Raw genomic sequence first — 23,355 nt, forward strand, 5'->3', positions numbered from 1 at the left:
CAGGTGGCAATGCCCACCCCACTTTAACCCAGCTGTTAAAAGCAGAGGAGGGGCAATGCCCACACTCACCTTAGCCCGGGTGTTATTTGAAGCAGAGCAGGTGGCAATGCCCACCCCTGCCTTAACCCAGCTGGTATTAGGAGTGGAGAAGGTGGCAATGCCCACCCCACCTTAACCCAGCTGGTATTAGGAGCGGAAGAGGTGGCAATGCTGACCCTCACCTTAACCCAGGTGGTATTAGGAGCAGAATAGGTGGCAATGCCAGCCCCCCTTCAGCCAGCTGGGATCAGGAGCGGAGTAGGTGGTAATGCCTGCCCGTGCCTTAACCGAGCTGGTATTAGGAGTGAAGAAGGTGCCAATCCCCACCCTCACGTTATCACAACTGGCATTAGGAGAGAAGCAGATGGCAATACCCACCCCCACCTTAACCCAGGTGTTATTAGGAGCAGAGCAGGTGGCAATACACACCCTCTCCTTATCATAACTGGCAATAGGAGCTGAGCAAGTTATTCCCACCCCTCCCTTAACCCAGCTGGTATTAGGAGTGGAGCAGGTGGCAATACACACACCCTCCTTATCATAACTAGCAATAGGAGCTGAGCAGGTTACGCCCACCCCTGCCTTAACAGAGTGGGTATTAGGAGCAAAGGAGGTGGCAATGCCCACCTGCCTTCTCCCAGCTGGGATCAGGAATGGAGTAGGTGGCTATGCCCACTCTCTGCCTTAACCCAGCTGGCATTATGAGCAGAGCAGATGGCAATGCCCACCCCCTTCACCCAGCTGTGATCAGGAGTGGAGCAGTTAGCAATGCCCACCTTGTGCCTTCTCCTTGGTGGGATCACGCACAGATCAGAAGGCAATTCCCTTCTTCCCTTAACCCAGCTGGGACAAGAAATGGAGCAGGTGACAATACCCACCCCCTTCAACCTAGTGGAATAATGCACTGAGCAGGCAGCAATGCCCACCCCATCTTCACCCTTTCGGTATCTGGTGCCAAGCAGGCAGCAACCTCTACCCCCCTTCAACCCGCCGGAATCAGGAGCAGAGACGGTGGCAATGCCTGCAACTCCTTCACCCAGTTGGGATCAGGAACAGAGCGCATAGCAAAGCCCATTGCCCGCCTTCACCTGTTAGGATCAGGCAAGGAGCAGGAGGTAGTGTTCACTCCTCCCTTCACCCAGCAGGGAACAGGTGGCAATGCCCACCTCCCTTCTCCCAGCTGGGATCAGGCTTGGAGAAGGCAGCAATGTCTGCCCTTCTTCACCCAGCTGTAATCAGGTGCAGAGCAGAAGGCAATGCCCATTTTCCCTTCACCCGGCTGGGATCAAGAGCGGAGCAGGCGGCAATGCCTGCCCCCCTTTACCCAGTCTGTATCAGACATGCAACAGGTAGCAAAGTCCACTACCTCTTCTTGTTGTTGAGATCAGTTGTAGAGCAGGTGGCAATTCCTGTCTCCCTCCTTCACTGGTTGGGATCAGTGATGGAGGAGGAGTGAATGCCTGCCTGCCCACCCTCCCCTTTCTAGAGCCCATTGTATTTTTCCCCACAATGGGCTTTGTTTCTAGTCACCTATAACTTGATCCTTAACTAGAGACGCTGTAGATTAAACCTGACACCTTCTGCATGCCAAGCAGTTGCTGCACAACTGAGCCATGGCTCTTCCCCAACAGTTTTTCTACTGAAAAAGAGAAGTAATCTTCACATGACTTTTAGAGGTTAATATTTAACATGCAAATGCTCCCTGTTTGCTTTCATTTTTTCCTGGTCAAGGTTCAGCACTTGTTTTCTCCTACACTATTCTCTTTTCAATCGCTACAGAATGAAAATTTCCGGCAACATCAGGATTACTTCTAAATCTCAGGAAAAGGTACATTTGTCTGTATAATTTTTACTTTTGATAACATCAAAAATCATCCAAGCTATCATATTGTGTCTGCGTCGGGGGGGGGGGGGGGATGATCTTTGTTTAATTCTGAGCTGTGTTGCTGCTACAGTTAACCAAACAATCTGAGTTACGTCCCACGATATTTGAAAATTAATTCATGTTAGTAACAATTTAATTGTATCATCTTTGGTTATTACTGGTTGGACCCCATATAGTTATTCCAGTGAATGCATGATTTCCTATTGATGCAAAGTGTGTGCATTTTATATTGGTACTAGCAACAAAGCCTGTTGTGGGGGGAAATACAACAAGTTCTAGAAAGGGGAGGGCGGTCAGGCAGGCATTCCTTCCTCCTCTGTCACTGATCCCGGCCAGATGAAGACAGGGGGGCGGGCATGGCCACCACCTCTGCACCAGATCACGGCCACATGAAGGGGGGCGGGCATGGCCACCTGCTGCACTCCCGATCCTATAAACGACAAACCAACAATAAGGAGTCACAATGAAATATATAACAAAGTACAAATCAATTTAGTCATGTATACTATGTACAATAATAAAGTATGTTCATACAAAAATGACAGTATAATCAAACATTCTTAACAATGTGACTAATTGCTTCACAATAGACCATAAACCCTCAATGAGTTCCACCAGTGAACAACACTTGTAAATGATTTTTCATGCAGTACATTCCAGGTTCATTCCCATAGTTCACTGGAGTGTTTAGCCACGGATGGCAAAGCATTGAGGGTCCCTAAGAAAAACTCCGAGTTGGGATGGGTCGCACTGTGGATGTGAAGCACCCTATGGGGAATCCAATCACACCGGGTTGATGACTGGGCGGTGCAGCCATCAACCCGGTGTGATTGGGGGAGGTCTGGCTGCCTCATCTGGGTTTCCCTCCACAGCAGCACCCTCTTTAGGCGCATCAAGTTAGGAAGTGAGTTGTCTTGAATATAGGATGGCCAAAATAGAAACTGGGCAGCCGGAGCCAGGAGGGAAGACAAGTTTTGGTAGCAACAGAAACATGAATGGTCTGGGGAAATGGTCCAAAAAAGTCTATCTAACCCCTGAACCAGGCTGAGCCATCTGTATTCCTCTGTCACCATGAAAAGAGACTGACAGGAACTTACCTGTCAGCCAGAAACATACCCAAGAGGAATTCCATGGCTACAACTTGAGCCAGGTTGGCTCACTGTGTTGTGTACTAAACAAATGGTTCTCAGAACCAAAAAGTTGGTAATAACCATTTAGAAGACAAGAGGTGCCATAAGGTGACCTAGAAGAGGAGGATCTTGGCAGCAATGACAAATTTGGGTTTCCCTTTGCATAATGTAAACAATAATCATGAGACAGAATCTGTTGCTCAGTAATTCAACATATTATCCAGCCTGAGAGTTAAGATCTGCCTCATAACCCCTGCTTTTTGTTCCCTCTGTTCAGAGGCTGAGGTAGGTGTGAACCAGAGACAGGGCTTTTTCAGAAGTAGCACCTCAGCTGGGGAATGCCCTTCCCCTTTAGGCTCACCAGGCACCTATACTGCCCACTTTTAGGAATCAGGCCAAAACATGCTTTAAATTAAGCCCATGTTTTAAATTAAGAGGTTGATCTTTTAATGCCATTTTACAGTCTGTTTTAAGTCTGAAAACTATTATTTTAAACTGCACCATGATCACAGTTTTTATGCTGTGGCTGTTTGGGTTTGTTAATTCTGGGTTTTTAATGCTGGATTTTAACTAATAACATTTAATGTTTTCTGTTTTTATTGTGTTTTACTCTGTAAGCTGCCTCAGGTAGGTTCCCTGGAAATTTTACCTGATTAAACCAAATAAGTAATATGAATCAATGTTAAAATAGAATATAGTTTAGCCTTAACTGATGTGCAAGCATGCAGTTACTTCTCAAGTGGTTTCCAAATGTTAGAGTACATTTAGAAGCAGGACTTGTTTCAAAAACTTTGAGAATCACTTATTTAAACAGCAACATAACTAACCCATGTTGCATGGGGCTTACAAGCAAAAGTTGCTACCACATAGTAAGGATTCTTTGCTTTGCTTTCATCATTGTTGTGAATGCACAGGCATGTATGTTACCAACAAAGCTTCCACACATGGAGTTTTCTGTGGTTGTGCAATTAATTCCCACCCTGCCTGTAACTATCTTGCAGCTTTCCTGTCCCCATACTTTTTTCAGGCAACTTTTACAAAGACTGCCCACATTTTTCCCTTTATATGTCTGCAATAAAAAGAGTTGAACACTTCATTTGGGGGGGGGATGAAAACTGGCAATTTAGTCAGACTAAAATTTGAAACGGAAATAGATTAATAGCAATCTATCATTAGAAGGTTATTATAGTGCAATATTCACTACAATCTTAAAAAATCATCCAAAAAATTCCTACAGTGACAGAACAGGAAACATTTGGGGGAAATGGCACTCACAAGGGACTGACGGTGGGGAAATGGTTCTGAGTCTGACTTTTGCATGAAATTATTTCCAAAAAGATCAGAGCAAAGCAGGTTTAGAAAACATAGTATTGAGGACAGGAAGAACTTGGAAAGAGAACGATTACCTCACAATGTCATGTTCAAGCTCCCAAAGAAAGCACTCCAGTTTGAAAGCCAAGGCTGGAGAAAACCATTTGGAGTACTGGAAGATGACGAAAGAAAGAAAAATGAGGCAAAGGTAACAAGAAAGAGGAAGAACGGGGGAATAAGGCAATGTAGCGAAACGATGGTGTCTTGAAAGGCAGAAGAGTTCCAGAGTTTGTTGATGCTGAGAACAAGGTCAGTTTCTATTGGTAGTCAAAGATATATAATTTTAGGCTTCTTATCTTTTAATTCAATGGGTTGTTGGGTTGATTGTGAAGGCAGCAGAGAGCACTTCAGAACATATTCACCATTTTGTTTGTTGTTTTATTTTAGATCAGAACTACCTGAGGAGATATGAGGGAACATGGATCTCAAGCAATGTGTCATTCTTGGTTTCTTCTGTGTTGTTATCCTGGTATCAATCTCTTTATCAGGTAAAATGTTCAGAACAATTCTAGGAATGCGCTATGTTCTCATGGATTTTGGTCAAGAAGAATTTAACTGAGCCAGAGCTCCATGTGTGCATGGGGCACCACTTGCTGTACGGTAAACGAATGTCTGCAATAACTGGAGTTCTTTTTGCTTCTCTAGGTAGCAATTTGTAAGTTCCACTTGTACACATGGAATTTCCAGAGCCAGTAAAGTTGTATTTGGCAGTTATAGATGCTGATAGATTGTAACTAGGGAAGCTGGGGATCACGCAGACCCAAAACAACCAAAAGAATCATTTTTTATTTTATTAACACATCTTATATTTATTTCAATCAGGAGTGGTCTCTGATAATGTACCAAAGATAGATGGAATTGTTAGACTGAGCAGCAGCACATTCCAGAAGGGAATGATAGGATAAATTTAAATGGGAGTTCAAATAAAAGATGGTAAAGCTTTGTTTCATGGCTAAGGTTATGGCCCAGTGGTAGAACAGCCACTTTGCATGCAGAATGTTACAGGTTCAATTCCTGGCTTCTCCAGTTAAAAGAATAAGGTTGTGTGTGACTCAAAAGACCTAAAGAGCCACTGCCCATCAGACAATATTTAGCTTGGTAAACCAATGGTCTCGCTCAGTATAAGGCATTTACCTGTGTAGCCAGATTGTGCAGTCATTGATGTGACCACAAAATAAGTGAATTACATTTAAAATGTCATTTCAGTGCCAATGCAACAAGTGTTGAAGCCCATCCAATGGAAAGCATGGCAAAAATCAACATCATTTAGATGGTAACAAGTCAAGCAACAATATAAGCATCCTTGCACACTGATTTATACCCAGTTTTATGTTGAAAGGACAAGCTATTCCTTCTAACTAGTAAATCCAAACAGCTGAATCAAAATCTCTTAAGGTGATAAGTTTCACCTTCTAATATAAGTTCTACATCCATTACTTTTAAACATTTTAAAAAATCCTATTTGTGTTTGATTTTTCCAGAACACTTTGAACTGAGCTCTTCTCCATCTGCCAATGGTACTGTGGGTCAGAATGTGATACTGCCATGCCAGATCTCTCTTGGGAGACAGCCACAGAATATGGAAGTTCAGTGGCAAAAAATTGGTGATGGTAACGTTATCATCTACCAGTTCAAAGCTCCCTCTGGCCCGGAAACATTTGGGCAAGGCTACAAGTCCCGGATAGTACTGGCCAAGGAGGGGCTGCCCACAGGAAATGTGTCTTTGCAGCTAAAGAATGTGCAAGTTACTGATGAAGGAATCTACAGGTGCATTGTCAAATCTACTGGCTGGAGTGATAACACACTAACAGTTCTTCATGTTGCAGGTTGGAAACCAACTATCTGATATATCCCAGTAAAGCAACGTGCAAATATCTAGAGTGATGGAAAGAACAAGGGGGAAAGGTTCAAGACTGAATATTCAGTATAGAACTGGGAGCTGCAGTGTTTAGGCATCTGATACAGGATAAACATGCTACTATCTGCCTTTCCCAGCACTCTGCTCAGTACCTCCATTGGCAGAAGAAGAGGCAGCACAAAAATTAGGAAAAGCTTTGATGGCACTTTCTGAGCAAAATGCAAGGGCATGTTTCCAGGTGTCTGAGATACATTTCTTTATCGATGTTATACTCGTTACATCTAATACTAAGACACGATAGCTGAGAGTATCCCCAACTAAATCTAATTAATGTCACTGGCAGAAAGATATATGGCTTTGTCTCAGTCTGCATGCCTACCACAATCTCTTGCACCCATGCTTCAGGCTCCCACTGCAACTTAATAGAGCAGCAGGAGCAAAAATGGGGAGGAACTAGGGTTGCTAGGTCCCCTTACCCCCTTGGTGGGAGGTTGGAGGCCTGGCATGTATCTTTCGATGTCTGTCTTGCGCAAGCACAGAGCACGCACACTCCTGGCCTGCACAATGATATCATTTCCAGGAAATGACATCATCATGCAGGCCATGTGCCACCCTGGTAGCACTCCTGCACTCCTCAGGGGGCTGAATCAGGCCCAAATTGGGCCGATTGGGGCTGCTGTGGAGTGCAGGAGTGCTGCTGCACTCCACAGCGGCCTGATTGGGGCCAATTCAGGCCTGATTTGGCCCAAATCTGGCCCCAATTGGGCCGCGGGAGCATGCCACCCAGGAGCGCTCCCCAGGAGGCACGTTCCCCCCCTCTGCTGGCCAGGTAAGTGAGGGGACTGTGGAGGAACAAGGAATCTCCCACCCCCAGTGAGGAACTGGCAACCCTAGGAGGAACTGATAGCATGCAATGCTCTAGGAACTTCCAAAATCATTATGATAAAAAATTATCAAGATTTTGGGAATGCCTAGAGCATTTCACAACACTGTGACATCACTTCTGGGTACTCAACGAGAAGTAACATCTCAGTGCCACATGCTGCTGGTTTCCACAGTCCCCTCCCCCCACCAATGCTCCCTGGGTTTCCATCCAAGGGGTGGCAATCCTAATGGGTTTTGAAAGATGTAACTGCAGGATTGCGCTGCTAATTTTCTTAAAATTTATATGATACATGTGGAATAGTTCCAAGATACCAGATAAATAAGTGGCAGACAGTAAAATGATATGACCTGTTACAGATCATGATTCAGAGCTTTTGGAAAAGTTTTAATGACATCTGGTTAATAATAAAAATCACAATGTTATTATCAGTAGTATGATGTGATTTGAGTGAGAGCAAGTGGAAAATATTCTTTCCCTCTGTTTTTCAGATCTCATATCTGTCGCAGAGTCACAAACAGCAGATTTGATTTAAGGGTTTAGATTTTATTTGGGAACTCATATGATTCTGTGTTCCTTTATTTTAAAATATCCTTACTAAAAATAACAGAAGTGGTACATACAATTTACTATCTAGTAGGCCCAGTGTGTGAGTACTAGGCCTGTCATAAGATAATTAGTGTCTCTGGCAAAAGGTTAAGCTTTGAAGCATAAGTTTGCTTTGGCCTCACTCTACTTATTCTCACTCTCCCCAGTCTGAAAATAATTAAAATATTCACAGTGATTTCACATGTCTTTAGAAAAATCTCTCCACTGTAACACTGAGAGATCTCTGTCTTTTGGTGCTACACCTCTGAAGATGCCAGCCACAGCTGCTGGCAAAACATCAGGAACTACAATGCCAAGACCACAGCTACAGAGCCCGGAAAATCCGAAACCACCATCTCCACTGTATGTTCATTTGATGGAGGTTTTGCTTTATGATCCAACATAACAACGTCTCCCTGATTCATTTTTACATTAAATAAGTGATTCAACAAGAAGCTATACCACACATAACAGTCATGGATTAATATTTATACAGGCGTTGTACAAGCTCAAAAATCAATATATAAAGTGCACAGTGCTCCAAGTGCTATAATCTTATTGCAACAGATATTAAAGTGCAAATGCTTTCTAGCACCATGTGTACACTAGTCCTTCCATCCAAGGTCAAGCTCGCCTTGTATTCCAACTGAAATCGGGTATAGTCAGTAAGTTCGTTCCAATAAACTGCGTAAGTCACAGATTACAAGTAAACCCTTTGTGATATTCTCCTGGTGTACATTGATAATTCTGTGACATCAATTCTCTAACGGATGGTCCAGATCCACATTGAATCCGTTTCCAAATCTCTTTTTCAAAGAACACAGTTGTCAAAAATACATGCAACTACCACTCCATAATAATCATTAGCTTTCCAATTCTCTGTCGTTTGTGAATCACGTATTTAATGTAAAAATAAATCAGGGAGACATTGTTGTTACGTGGGAGATTATTTTTCGGTTGTACTGATATTTACCGTGTTGCTCTATATATTTGCTGATTATGATCCAACATAGCACTTACACATAATGTTATGACTAGCCAAACTCCCTTCTATTTCAGGCATGGGGATGGTGTCAATTGGTATTTTGGGTCCAGAAGGTGAGGGAATCAAGCTGACTTGCAGATCTTCAGGATGGTTCCCCCATCCTGAACTACAATGGCTTATAAAGGACAATCAGAGCCATCCATTTGAACTTAAGCAGGATCATGACCAGTCGTTCAGTGTTTTCAGCTCCATCACAGTCTTAAGAGGCACAACAGAAGTCACCTGTTTAGTCCATGTGAGAAGTCATTTGCAGATGAAACAGAAATCCACCATGTTCCTTTCACGTGAGTAAAGCATCCTTTGAGCTGCATAATTATTATGAAGCCATAAGCATTCATAGATTTCCAGTTTCAGAGGGGGAAAGGCCGATAATCAGCTACAACCAAATTGTTCTCTTTGTGTACTCCTCTGGATTGTTTAGAAACATTCTTTCTTGATCAAGTTTTTACAGCACCATTCTGGGCCATATTTTCTATGAACATTTAGTGATTAAAGACATCTGTTTCCATATTCTGTGCTCATTTATAAAAATCAATTGATTCAGATTGTTTTTGGTTTTGTTCACATTCACAATCATTATTAATACCAGCATACCAACAGTTAATACCTGATTCACCCATTACTCAAAGTTTCTTTTCTTTTGTGGCTGCATCTCAGATTGCTCAGGTACACTCTGACTTGCAGTGATGTGAGGGGCAGATCACACGGTAAGTTCTTAAATCGGACTAATTCTTCAAGGCAGGGGGGTAATGGCCATGCTGGTGCACAAACCTCACCGTTTAGGGATCCTTTTTTGTCACAAGTACAAATATGCATGAAAATCCAGCACATCCCTGAATCGTCGTCTTGCCATTCCTGTTTTCCCACAGACTTCTCCATGGCTCCCTGCATTCTGGGTGTTGTTTATGCTGTCTTTTCTAGTTTTTGGAGTTACGGGATATTATATATATAAAGGTACTATAAAGTCCAATTGATCCAGCTAGCAGAAAACATAGGAGTGCATGTTTATATAAGCTCTCCCCCGCCCCCCCCCCCGCAGTTGCTAAAAGAAATAGAAAGGGAGGGGCCATAGTGCTAGAGCTGCTAGTTCTGGCTTGAGAAATTCCTGGAGATTTGGGGACAATCTCCAGGATCAGAGGAGTTTGGAGAGTGGAGGGAGTTCAGCAGGTTTGTAATTCAATAGAGTTAGGGATGTCAGACCACCAGGTGGCATCCCCTTTGGTGGACAGGGCAATGGGAAGAAAGAGCATCACATGGCATCACATCCACGTGAAAACCCAGATGTGGCATCAGCATGTTGGGGGACACTTTGGCCATCCCTGAAAACTCCATGATAAAAACCATGGAGCTTCCAGAATGGTCATAGTACTAGGCCTTCCTGCTGCCACTTGGAGGCCCTGGGCCTTCCTCCCACAGCTCAGAGGTACAAGAGCGGGAGAGGGGGGCGCCACCAATGGGAGTGGCACCCCTAAATAAAGTCCATCTTCCAAAACTGCAACTTTTTCCAGGGGAACTGATCTCTACAGTCTGGAGATTACCTGTAATTCTGGGAGAACTCCAGACTCTCAGGGAGATTGACAGCCTTACGTTGTACAACAGAAGAGCATCTCCTTTGTATGCAGAACTCCCAGGTTCAAGTCCCAGCATCTCCAGTTAAAGGGATCAAATAGCAGATAATTTGAAAGTCCTTTGTCTGACAGCCACTTCCATTTAGCACAGTTAATACTGACCCAGATAGACCAAAGTTCTGATTTAGAAATGCCATTTTCATATGTTCAAATAACAATATTATTAATGATTTCCAAAATAAATCAATATTATATTCTTGAATTAGTCTTAGATGATAGTTCTTCAAATGTGATCTCTTGCATTGGATTATTAGTATAACTGCTTACTAACACTTGAGGGATTTTTATAAATAAAATTTATTTTGATATAAAATAACAATACCATAAGAAAGAAAATAACATATCATATCCTACATATAAGATAACATATTTCTCATTACATCATTTTTATGGAATTATTTTTATATTATTTTAAATGTTTAAAAAGTTGTTTTGAATGTTTTAACGTTCACCACGTTGAGGACCCTGTTTGAGTACACAAGGCAGTACACAGATGTTTAAAATATATAAACAAATAAATAAAATCTAATTATAAAACATATAAGACTGAGCTGCATCTTGAAATTTACTGTTCCAGGACACAATAAACGGTGGCCTCTTCTCTATAAACTATTGAGACTTTTAATAGCCTTACTGATTTTCATGACATCAACAGTTAATCCATTTCTGTTCTGTTCATTGCTTCTCTCACCCCCCACCCCGGAAACCTCTTGAAGAAAAGCGGAAGTATTCCATGAAAAGGTGCTTTGAAGAGGAGGAAAAATTTATTCAAGGTAGATTCTGGTTAGGACTTGGAAGGAGATTTCTGTGATTTGATGTATCTGTGCAGTCTCTGCTGGTGTTTTGTCCTGTAGTTTTTACTAAATCTATTTTGCTTGTATTTTCAGCCTCTCAGAAGGAGACCTTGGAATCAGGTATTTGGATCATTCTTTTATTTCCCAGATAGAAATTGTCATCAACTCTCTGATCACTACAGCTTTTTATGGTGCTGTAACTTTAAAAATAAATAAAAGCGTGGATGTGGAGAGGAGACATCAGCGTTGCAGAAAATAAGGTGTGCCAACAGAGCTGCTGGATTAAGACTCCTGATAAGGTTTGCCAGCTCCTGGTTGTGAAATTCCTGGAGATTTTGGAGGTGATGCCTGGATTTGAGGAGGAGAGGGACCTCAGTGGGGTTATAATGCCATAGAGTCCACTCTCTAAAACAGCCATTTTCTCCAGGGGAACTGATCTCTCTAGACTGGAGGTTGGCAACCCTGCTCCTGATGACCAGACAGTAGCCTCTTTCTCTCCTTCATGCTTCTACTTTTCCTTTTCATCACTATCTGTACTATTGGGCTATTCCTTGTTATTCTTTGTAAGTGGAAGACCTGATGTCTCCCCATGCCCCCTTTTATTTATTTGTACCATAATTTCCCATCTCAGAGTTGGCAACCATACGTTGACACAATAGAATTTTTTGCTTTATGTTTTCAACTCAAACTATTGAGCAGCATCAGGGATTGGCAGGCTCCCACTATAGTAGGAGACCCAGCAACCCCAGGTTTGATCCAACCTGATAACAAGAGGCCTAGAATGTCACAGACAATAGCAACAATATTTTAGGTTTTTAACATTCATATATTGCTCTTGTCACAGACAAGTGACCTTGATGAGTTTTTTCTTCCTGTGTTCTTTTTTGTTTCTCATAGAAAATCTGGACCTGCATAGAAGGCTTGGTAAGATCCTGTACCTTATGATGGCTTGATACTGAGTGGAGATAAGAATGTGCTGTCCTGATCAGACACTGAAATAAGGCCTATATATGAAGCATGGATTTTTCTTGAATCTTATCACACTTAGGAACCCCTAAATAAAACTCACCCTCATTTCCAGGATGTTTCTCACATGGTTGCTGGCAAACTTGCAACACAATCCAAAGCATTCCTCAGAAGTCAGTCCCATAAGGTCCAATGGGACTTACTCCTTAGCTTTTTTTCAGCTGGAACGCGGTGGAATGGAGTTCCGGCACCTCTTGAAAATGGTCACATGGCTGGTGGCCCCACCCCCTGATCTCCAGACAGAGGGGAGTTTAGATTGCCCTCCATGCCAAAGTGGTGCAGAGGGCAATCTAAACTCCTCTCTGTCTGGAAATCAGTGGGCGGGACCACTAGCCATGTGACCATTTTCGCCAAGGGTGATTTAAACTTTTAAAAAACTCCCCCTTTGTTCCAGCTGACCCAAAGTAACATCATTGTGTAGTCTTGGAAGTGTGCACACATTTTGTGCATGTGCATGGTACCAGGGGCACTACCTCCTGCCAAGAGTTGCCTCCTGTGCTGGCAACCCACTGAGTTCCAACACGTCTTCCCCCCCCCCAAAAAGCCCTGCTTCTTAGTAAGTGTATTTTGGATTGTACACAGGCTTAGATCCTAAACCTTTCCTCCACATGTTCTTCTCTCCAAGCAGAGGCTGTCCCACTTCCTCCAGCCCTAGGCACTTCTGCTTTCGTTAGGCGATTGTCTTTCAGTGAGCTGCAAAGTTCCTAGAGCATTGGGTTGCCAGTTCCAGGTTAGGAAATTCCTGGAGGTTCTGGGGATAGATCCTGGGGGTGGTGGGGTTTAGGGAGGAGGGGGTCTTTGGTGTGGTATAATGCCATAGACCCCACTCTTCCAACAGCCATTTTCTCAAGGGGAACTGTCCTCTGGAGAAAAGCTGTCATTCTGGGAGGTCTCCAGGCCTCATCTGGAGGTTGAAAAACAAAGAGAAGGGCTCCCCCAGACAATACTGCAAAGGACGGAAGGCCACTGCCCACCAGAGGGTAACAACTATAACAATTTAAACACAATTCAGAAGTGTCAATCTGAAAACTTTTTAAAGCGCAGAAAGTGCTACATCTAAAATACACACCATTTGGTCATTGAAGTTGTTTGGCAAAAAGATGTTCTGATGGTCTTGATAATGTTGAGCCTTTGAGAAAGTGGGTATCGCAAAATGGGATTAATAATGCTGGCAAACGCCCGTTAGGCTCCAACTTGACAGTCTCTTCTTCAAGATTCTGTACAAGTCGTTCCTTCTGAAGAAGTCAGACATCACATCTTTTCCTATATGGACCTATAAAGAAAGAAGATACAATTACAACATATTTATGGACCAGAAAAGTTGCTGTTTACTTGCAAACTTTATTTCTATCATTTGATTATATATAGGAACTAGTATTTATTGCATTAAGCTGTTTAGACTTATAATATTATGTATGGTGTGTCTATTGAAAATTGGTGTTCAATGTCGATTCGGTTTCGTTTTCCCGGCCATGTCGGACGCTCCTCTCCGCAGGTCCAGGAGGAAACGTCCGAGCAGCCTGACCGGGTGGTTGACCTGCGAGGGTTAACCCCCAGGACTCCCAGTGAGGGGGTCAGGGTCCGGAGCGCGGCGGGAAGAACCCCCTGAAAGCAATGCAGGGGGTAAATTGCCCATTTGCTCCAATGGAGGTCGGCAGACTTGCGAAGCACATTGCGTGCCGCCGGGCCATGGAGAACGGCAATAAGCAGATTTAAGGTGAAAACCTGTAAGTAAGCGAATCCCTTCTGATTTCTAAGCATATGCGAAGGATTGGTGGGAGTTGAAGCTAAGAAGGCACGGATTTCTTCCCCTCCACGGAGTTTCGGAGCTTAGCTGGTGCCCCCCCCCTAAGATGGCGACGAAAAAGCAGAGCCCTGCGATGAGTAAATCGGTGATGGCGATGTTACAGGGGAAGGGGGAAACCCTGGAAGAGATGATCAGACGAGCGGTCTTTGAAGCTATGCAGCCCTTTGTAGCGAAGTTAAATGAAATGGGGCAAAAGGTTGATTCAGTGGAAAGCGAAGTGAAAACCATTAAAGAAACAGCGTCTGGAACAGAGCAGTCTGCACGCGAAAACGTAGTACTCATGAAAGCAACAAGCAAAGAAGTGAAGCTCTTGGAGAATCAAATAATAGGATTACAAGTGGACCGTGCCAAAACAGTACTGCGTCTTCAGAATGTAAAAGAGGAGCAAAGTGAAAATTTAAAAGACTTGGTGTCGGAACTTTTGGCGTCATTCGCTAAGGCAACTAAAGAAGAGTTAAAAAGCGATATTCTGGAAGTCCTTCGGACATCTTCAAAATATGCAATGAAGCATCAGCTGCCTCGCAAGATTATTATTGACTTTTCATCTAAGAAGACTCAGGACACCATCTTATATAATTCGTATAATGTGGACTTGGACTATCTGGGCAATAAGGTTAAGATATTGAAGGATGTTCCATTTTTGGCTCGTAAAAGAAGATTTAAATATAAAAGACTTGCGGCTTTCCTGAGGAAATGTGAAGTAAAATACAAATGGTTGTTTCCGGAAGGCACCTGGTTCAGATACAAGGATCAAACCTACAAGATAACATCGGAAGTACAGCTGAGGGAATTTTTGTTTAACCATCAGGAGTTTCAGCAAGAAGAAAGTCCAAAGTCTGAAGGGGAGAGTGGGGGGGGGAGGAGGGAACGAGCGCAGCTATTGTAGCTGCGCAGAGAGAACTGAGACCAAGACGTGGGGGCGGGGGGGAGAAGACCTGATCCTGAATGTAGTCTGTATTTTATAAGATCTACCAATCTGATAGCATATTAGAAAGTTAACTTTAAAGAAAAATTGCAGTATGAAGGGAATACAAGAAATGTAGATGTAGTGTGTGTTTTCTGTTTATATGTTGCTCTTCCTTTTTCCCCAGTCCCCTTTTTTCCTTTATATTTCTGTAGTTTTTTGTAGTTTTCTATGTTAGAAATTAAAAAAAAAGAAAAAAAAGAAAATTGGTGTTCAATGTCCAGCTACTTTTTGAACTCTTCCTAGAAATCCTACTGTTACATATTATATACATAAAATTGTATTTATTGTATTCATTGATTACATAATAGAGCACTTTCAGCAGTTTAAAAAGTTTTCAGATTGACACTTCTGAATTGTGTTTAAATTGTTATAGTTGTTACCCTCTGGTGGGCAGTAGCCTTCCTTCCTTTGCTCATCTGGAGGTTGGCAACCATACTAGAGCAAGAAGAAGCTGCCTGGTGACACTGGGCTGCCTTCACAGCACATGGGAGAAGGACTTGTGAAGAAAAGTCATAGGATCCAGCAGCTTTTGGAGCAGAAGAGATTACCTGGTTTGGCCTGCCATACAACTGTTGTTTCTATAATCCAAGGATCAGACAAAACAAGGAAAGAGCTGTGAGTAAATCTCGACAGTACCTTCTTTGATGTGGAGGCCACGCCCTCCATATACCCCACCCCAGTGAAGGCTTTTAGCCCCAGCCCCCACAACGTAAAGAACACAATTAGAAAGGGCACAGGTATGCAATTAAATTTTATCCATCACTATTTTTATTCTTGTATAATGTCAGGGATCTGCACTGTTCAAACTTTCTGGCTCTGTTCAGGACAGTATTGGGTTTACAATGAGTCATATAGAAGCCCCCATGTACGCTAATTTATTGTAGTAGATCCAGGCCCCAACATGCTCTGCAGCTTCCAAACTTTATTACTACTGCCTAATTATTCCCAAAATTGTCAGCAGAACTTCCTTGGCTAAGGCTGTACACTGGTTGGGCCCTTGCAATTAAAAACAAGTTCCTGTCCAGAGTATCATTTGGTTTGACCTCAAGTGTGTCAGAAGAAACGCCTTTCTGTGTAGATTCAAAGGATACTATACTAACACCAAATCTTTTCGTTTCAGAAAGAGCACGGACTGAATTTGGTAAGTCACAACATGGCTATATCAGCGTCCTTTTAATTTTTTGTAGAACAGAATTCCCCCATTCTGTTTCATAATTCTTCCAAGAGTTGGCTGGCTCCATCCTGCATTCTATTCTGTGTCCCAATTTTGTTTGGAGAGTTTCTACAATAACATTTTGAAAACTGTGCATGCACCGTATTCTCATTACACTTTCTACAGCCTTCTCTGGTGTGGTATTTTCCCCCTTATGGCTGGAACACATGGGTGCATTGCAACACAAGTAGTTTCTTTAATAGAAAGATCTCAGCTTGTAAGTACTCTTGTCAGTACACGCTCCCAGGCATTGTCCCAAATACCTTTCAGATAACAGAATGTCCTGTTCCTAATTTTTTTTTTCATTTGTATATAAATACAGATCCTGATGCACATGGTTCCCTGTTAATTTAAAGGTGTTGACATCATTGATTTTTTAAAGTCCATATTGCACATCCTTCATTAAAAAAAATAAAAGACTGTTCTGGGTATGTGAGGTGGAGGAATGGTTTACTTACCATGGTCCCATTTACATCCTGAAAAGTTTGAAGGTGCTCATCTAGTCCCCCATTCTACACCATTTCCAGTTTGCTGTTACTTATTTAGCAGAGGAAATGGGCATCGTCTTCTTTTCCTTCCTTCTTGAATTCTTAATAGTTTTGCTTCAACAAGTGATTTGTTTAAACACTGTTTTGTTTTTATCAAACCGTGTTGTGGTTTTCATCCTGCCAAGCATTCTTGAATCAGACACATCAGGGAGAGGCCACAATGTCATCTACCTTGTTCCCTGCAGTCTGTTCATCCCATCACATTTATCCATCAGCCTTTCTTTTTCCTCTGCAGGGGACGCAGTATGAGTTTCCTGAGTTTCCTTGTTTTTGTTTTGCAGACTTCAGGAAGGCTCAAAGCTACTTAGGTGAGTGCAGTCTGTTGGTAGGGAGTGGGATAGAATTGCCACCAAGGCCAACATTGCAGGCAAGTAGTTCAAGCATGAGGTAATTCATGTTAGATGTTACAACTGCTGTAGTATGGCAAGCACCTTTAAACAACTGGGGATCAGAAAATCCTGGGCCAATCAGGTTTTCTCAAGCAGTAATGGCACCATAGTGCCATTACTCATATATAAGAGAGCACCGATTTTCACCAATTCCCCCCTCTGACTGCAGATTCCCCACTAGGTTCTTCCTGGGAGTCTCTCTACATCTTACACAGGGACGCTCCAGTGTAGAGAAGCGCAACGTTAGCCAGGAAGCGTAGTTAGTGTGCCTTCTGTTTTGTAATGTTGTTTTTTCTTATTCTCTGTTTATTGTGGATAGTTATTATGTTATGGTTTATGGTTTATAGTTTAAATAAAGAAAATTCTACCCGCCTAAAAGACAGAGCCAAAGTCTCTGTCAATTTCACCTCTCTACAGAGCTGCAGAGATTGCTCCTCAGAGGGTTTGTTAATTTCATTGCCCTCTCTCCCAAGGCTTTGTCAATTTTACCTCCCCTTTCGGGAATCTACTCTCTCTGTCTTCTGGAGAGTGCCCCAAAGGTGCCAGTACTCAGTACTGGAGAGTACCAACACATATACACACAAACAAACACAAAAGCTCTGTGTACTTATGATATACATGCATGTTTTATTCCCAGACTTTGTACTTTCCATGTGCATTGCCAGATTATCCCACAGCAATCGTATGTTGTAGAACTCCCCTAGGATAGAACAGAAAGGAATTTAAAACAGTGGCTGCTAGAGTGCGGGAGGTACGTCTTCCTTAGTTCACAAAAGCAACATACAGCATCTTGAATTCTGATCAAAGACATAATGGCCACTTCATTCTCTTCAGTCCCCTGGGGTTCTTTTCTTTTATCCCCTTTCACGTTGGTAGTAAACCTTTTGTTTATAAGTTTTGGTTTGTCTCTCCAGTTCATGTTCATCTGGATCCATGCTGTAAACACCCTGACCTCACAGTGTCGGCAGATTGCAGCAAAGCACAACACAATCTCACATCTTCAGAAGCATCTGCCACGCCTGGAGCCCTGATTGTAGTAGGGAAAGAGGGTTTTGGGGAAGGAAAACAGTACTGGCAGGTGGGGGTGTGGGACAAACCAGATTGGGAACTAGGAGTGCTGACAGAGACCACAAAAGCCGGGTTGAAAAAGCAGGTGTTTGATGCACTCCAGGAGGGATATTGGTCCCTAAAAAAATCAAATGAGAAGTATCACCCAGAAGAGGCAGATCGTGAAATCGGTGAGTTTTCTGTTAAGCCTCAAATGATTGGGGTTTATCTGGACTGTGAAGACCACACCTTGTCATTCTATAGTATAAACAGTATGATAGCCATTGTGAAGATTCCTATGGACACTTCTGAGAAGCTGTATCCATTCTTCAGCCCAGGTCACTCTAAAGTGGGAGACAAGGTGGAACCCCTCAGCATCTGCCACAACAGAGACTGGGATTTCCCTTCACAATTAGGTCAACAAAATCTCTCTCGCAGTTCCAGTAATGATGAAGAGTTCTCCACAGACTGAAGGAAAATTCAAAATCTGTAATAATAAAAGAACCCATCTTTCTGTCTAGGGCAGGCGTAACGCACCAGAAACTAAAGCTAAGAGCTTCAAAATTGGCCACTGGCTTCCAAATAATGAAGGGAATTGCAGTGCCCAAAATAAAAGGAACTGAAACATCCTGGTATTTACAATGGAAGCAAAGGTTTACTCACAAGAAGCCAGTAAGGGAAAGCAGCACAGACAGGGAGGCTGGAAAACATGCTCCATGTGATAAAAAAACAACGTATGTGACAAAAATTCAGGTCCAGTAGCACCTTAAACACTAAAAATATCCCTTCTGTGACAAAAAAAAAAAACCTGACCTGACCTGACCTGACCTGACCTGACCTATCAGAGCCTGTGTGATACAGTGATTAGAATGTCAGGTTAGGAGGACCAAAGAGATCCAAGTTTGGCCACAGAAGGTTTCTGGCTGACTTTGGGGTAGTCACACTGTTTCAGCCAGACCTAGGCCAATTCCAGACGGCCCTCCCCATGCCAAAACGTCGTGCGTCGTTGCGCGTAAAATGCAAAATATTGCGTTTTCTCGCGCGAGTTTTGCGCAACGTTGCGCAACATCATGCAAAACTCACACGAGAAAACGCGATATTTCGCATTTTCCGCACGACGACGTGCGACGTTTCGGCATGGGGAGGGCCGTCTGGAATCGGCCCTACTTCACAGGGTTGTTGTGATGATAAAATGGAAAAGACAACAATGTAAACTGCTTTCAGCAAGAGTCATAATTGCTCACTCAGTATTCAAACTGTCAATAATTAGTGCAAGCACAGCGAGCTATGGGATAGGCAAGTGGGGTGAGCATCTGAATAGGACATGCTTCTGGAGTTGTATTTCTGAAATGTAGTCACTTAAAAATAAGTAGAAGCGAAAGCAAATCTTTGAACGGATTTGGTTATAGGGGTTTATTTTTATTGTTGCTTTATTGTTCAGAAACATTGGTGTGTTCCTGTAGGGCAAAAAATAAATAAATGTTTTTAGCACAGTGTTTCACTTTGAATATATGTTGTATTTGCTTTCTATGGTGCAGAGGAAGATGGTGGCACTCCGGCAGAAGAAAAAAAATTGGGTGGAAAATTAAAGTACTAGTTTTAGCACAACATTGGGCTTGATTTGAAGGGTTTTGTCTTTTTATATTTCATGGAAACGCTACTACTGTGCTTCTTTTTCTTCTTTTTTTTCCTTTTTGGCTCCAATCAGCCTTTCTTCTTGATATTTGCTGATTTCCCCTCTCCCCACTGTAGTCTCCAATGAGATGTAGGGAGAAGGGAGAAGCCGTGCCCATGCTGGTCTCTCAAGGTTGGTGGATGTTGAATGGACTCTGATGAGTGATTTGGAGTGAGGTCTTCTTATAGCTGGCCAGTCAACAATCCACTGAGGTCTGAATGAGTTTTCACCACTCTGCTCTGTTATTAATCTCCCCAGATGATCTTCTGATCTCTCAGTCAGAACACAGTCTCCTCTCTACCCCCCAACAAGAGTGCTGGTAAATTGTCCACGTGTAGTTATCTCCACCTGGAAGAATCTACATGTGCAGGTTCTCCTGGATGGCCTTGGTTCTGCTTCATTTCTTCTTTTGATCTCCCCTTCCCTTTATCTTCAGCCTTGGTGTGACACTTTACAAACATTCAATGCTCATATGTTAATTTAGCAGAGCAGGGTTATTTGACATGCTTAAGGCAGAGCAATCTGTGCAAAGCATGGCTGTACTATGGTTTAACAAAGTGGCAGCTAACAAAATGACAAAAGGAAACTGACTTTGGCAAGTTATGGCTGACAAAGTAAAATAAATAGAACAGTTGACAGAACAGTAGAACAATGCACAAATGGTCATACATAGCAGAGTAGAACTTTTACAGCAGAGGAAAATAAAGTGTGATCTGGGCTCATACCCTTTCCAAAACACAATTTTCAGGATTTAGAGAGTGCCTATTCAATCAGTTTAAATCTAATAAAAATCTTAGAGAGAATGTCCAAATTGGTGAATGTCCAACATTTTTGCATGAATGTTGAGATTCCCAGACAAAGTTGTTGAATGACATCATTCACTGGTGTAAATCTACAATTTACCATAGATTCTCTTAGAGTACACTTATTGTCATCCATAATGTGTATTCTCCTGTAGTCAATAGTTGTGGCTGAGAAATTGTGGTGGGTTTGCAACCGCCCTGGAGGAGGTACCTACGGATGGAACAGCAGGCAGCGTCTTGCCAGCCCTGGTGTTGGGCAAATGGGATACGCCTCTTTGGCTGTTTGAACTTGGCATACTGAGATTATTTCATGAAAGCGGTCTGAGCTTGCATGGTTTGCTGTTTAATTAATTGAATACACTTGGTTAATTATTCTTGTTCCTTGAGTAAAGCAATGCTTGTTGATTCTGTGTAGAAAAAAACATATTCATTTAGCTTTACAATGATTTTTGATTGGGTTTTCCTTTAATATAAGGTGAACATTAGCCCCATCTGTTCATCTCTAGCTTGGACTTTAACTGAAGTTTAGGAAGAACTCTGTTCCCCTCCCATTCCCATCCACTTAACTGCCTGGTGCTGAAACAGGGATTTCTCTCTCTGTCTCTACTGCCTTCTTCCTGGGCTGTTTCCAGATGGCTTACCTTCACCCGGGATGTCGCACCTCGTTGTGGGGAAAATGCGACGTCCCGGGTGAAGGTAAGCCATCGGGAAACAGCCCTGGTTTCAGCCAGTGCTGTAGGGAATCATGCCCTCCCCTCCCCTCCTCCCTCTCTCTCTCAACTGATACGATCAATTCAAGGGAAAATACTACATTACCCAGACTCCCTAATCCCTTGAATGCTACCATAGAAGCATTCAAGGTCAGACAGAGGAAAAAGAAATCTCTCTGGCTTCCAGAGCAGCAGCCTTCAGTTGAGGAGGTTTATGGAGGCTGATTTTTGGCACAAAGGGTACGGTGGCTAATTTAATAGGTCTAGCAATTACAAGTTTTCTGAGAATTGTGAAAGGGTGGAAATAATTTGTTTTCCTGCATATTCTTGAATATTACTTGTGATTGCTGAGATTCTTTCTGAAATCAAGCATCAAGAAATTCAGCTATCAGCAGTTTGGAATTGTCCACTATGCATGAGAACGGAGTAGTAAATGAGACTCACCATTTTATGGTTCCAACTAACCATATTGTATGAGACGGTTGTCAAAGTATATTAATAAGCCATTAATGCACTGTGAGAATGTACATGCAGATACTGGGAAGGAAAAAAAATTACATAATCAAAGTATGCAAAATAGCTCGCTAGAACTAGATACCACATTTAGATCTAGCTTTTCCAATAACACTGTGTAGAGGCAGAACTTTGAAAACAACATTGTGGTTGCCACTTTCTGCTGAATGCGTCATGTGGGCTAGAAACCAGGGAGCACCTGGACCACAATTTCTTTAAATACATTAAGTACATTCTACCAGAACAGGTTTTGTGGTATTGGAGGAAAGCATAAAATAGAAGCTCAAATGAATTACATATGATTATCCAAAAAAAATCTACTGGGGACACCGTAGGGGATTGCATCTAGGTCTTTGCAAGTAAAAAATGCATTTGGTTTCATGCTAGGGTTTCCAGATGGCCTCCCCACCAAACTGGAAAAAGGAGCCCTGTCACTCTCGTTTTTGCGGGCACACACACTCAAATCTCCTGTGTGACAATATCACTCAGTGATGTCATCGGCATCACTGCCCCAATGACGCTCAGGGACGAAGGGGCTCACCACTCCCCAGGCACAAGAGAAGGCTGGCTCAGCTGGATGTTTCTCCAACGCGCAGGTGGGCAAGCAGGCTTGCTGCTTCCCAGGCATGGAGGAGGCTGGCCTGGCTGGGTGCTTCTCCAATGCTCGCGGGGTGAGCAGGTCTGTTGCTTCCCGGGCACGAAAGAGGTTGCCCCAGCTGGGCACTCCTCTGATGTTCAGGGGCAAGCAGGCTCACCTCTTCCCGGACATGGAGGAGGCTGGCCAGCTGGGCACTTCCCCCACGAGCAAAAATACCAGACTTTTATATGTTCAGTGTTTTTGCAGCATTTCCCTAGAGAGCTGGATAAAAAACCAAACTGTCCAGGGAAAAACTAGGTACCTGGCAACCCTTGTTCATACAGTGTTGCAAGACCACACCAACATACCTTGCTCTTGTATCTTTTACAGCAGCCCTTATTTCTGAACAAAGAGGTTTGGATTTTTTTTACATTGAACTTGTTCATCAGAGCCCAAGTTTAGAGTTGCCAATCTCCAGATTGTGGCTGGAGATCTCCTAGGATTACCACTGATTTCCAAGCCACAGAGATTAGTTCCCTTGGAGAAAATGGCATGGTGGACTCATTCAGCTGCAACCCACCGTCAACACTCCATCTGAAAAGAGAAGAATACTACTTACTGACTTTATTGAAACTATTTACTGACTTCATTGGTACTTACCTGTTAAATGTCTTCCTTTACTGGACTTTACATCGTTCCATTTGTGGACATTTTTAGGTGCATTGTGTTACTTTATTGGGTGCATGGCATTTTGACTATGATGTATATGATTCTTTGATTGGATGTGGAGAGTTTTTTACTCCATTATATTATTTTGATACTTGTTGTGATTGAGTTTTGTTTCCTACTCGTGTGTTAT

At 42.8% G+C, this 23,355-nt stretch overlaps 1 protein-coding gene across 3 annotated transcripts; it reads left to right on the top strand.

Annotated features, from left to right (window-relative positions):
* Positions 1-1,768: 1,768 nt before the first annotated feature.
* On the top strand, positions 1,769-19,225 carry LOC129338548 (butyrophilin-like protein 2). 3 transcript variants are annotated; one of them, XM_054992861.1, is made up of 10 exons: positions 1,769-1,867; positions 4,813-4,913; positions 5,907-6,251; positions 8,814-9,083; positions 11,144-11,200; positions 11,315-11,341; positions 12,119-12,145; positions 16,142-16,162; positions 17,064-17,090; positions 18,086-19,225. In XM_054992861.1, exons 2-10 carry the CDS (start codon positions 4,844-4,846, stop codon positions 18,688-18,690), a joined length of 1,449 nt encoding a protein of 482 aa, XP_054848836.1. In that variant the 5' UTR covers positions 1,769-1,867; positions 4,813-4,843; the 3' UTR covers positions 18,691-19,225. The 3 variants fall into 3 exon arrangements, with proteins under 3 accessions (XP_054848836.1, XP_054848837.1, XP_054848838.1); XM_054992862.1 differs by lacking the exon at positions 5,907-6,251; XM_054992863.1 differs by lacking the exon at positions 18,086-19,225 and having other exon boundaries at positions 17,018-17,083.
* The last annotated feature ends 4,130 nt before the right edge of the window (positions 19,226-23,355 follow it).

The sequence above is a fragment of the Eublepharis macularius genome, chromosome 12, assembly GCF_028583425.1.
Source record: "Eublepharis macularius isolate TG4126 chromosome 12, MPM_Emac_v1.0, whole genome shotgun sequence".
Classification (NCBI taxonomy): Eukaryota; Metazoa; Chordata; class Lepidosauria; order Squamata; family Eublepharidae; genus Eublepharis; species Eublepharis macularius.

What these genes read in the sequence shown, in the direction of transcription:
- LOC129338548 (XM_054992861.1), top strand. Translation starts at nt 4,844, where the DNA reads ATGGATCTCAAGCAATGTGTCATTCTTGGTTTCTTCTGTGTTGTTATC. An exon ending in GGTATCAATCTCTTTATCAG is followed by an intron (nt 4,914 to 5,906) that starts GTAAAATGTTCA and finishes TGATTTTTCCAG; the next exon opens with AACACTTTGAACTGAGCTCT. An exon ending in ATCCACCATGTTCCTTTCAC is followed by an intron (nt 9,084 to 11,143) that starts GTGAGTAAAGCA and finishes AACCTCTTGAAG; the next exon opens with AAAAGCGGAAGTATTCCATG.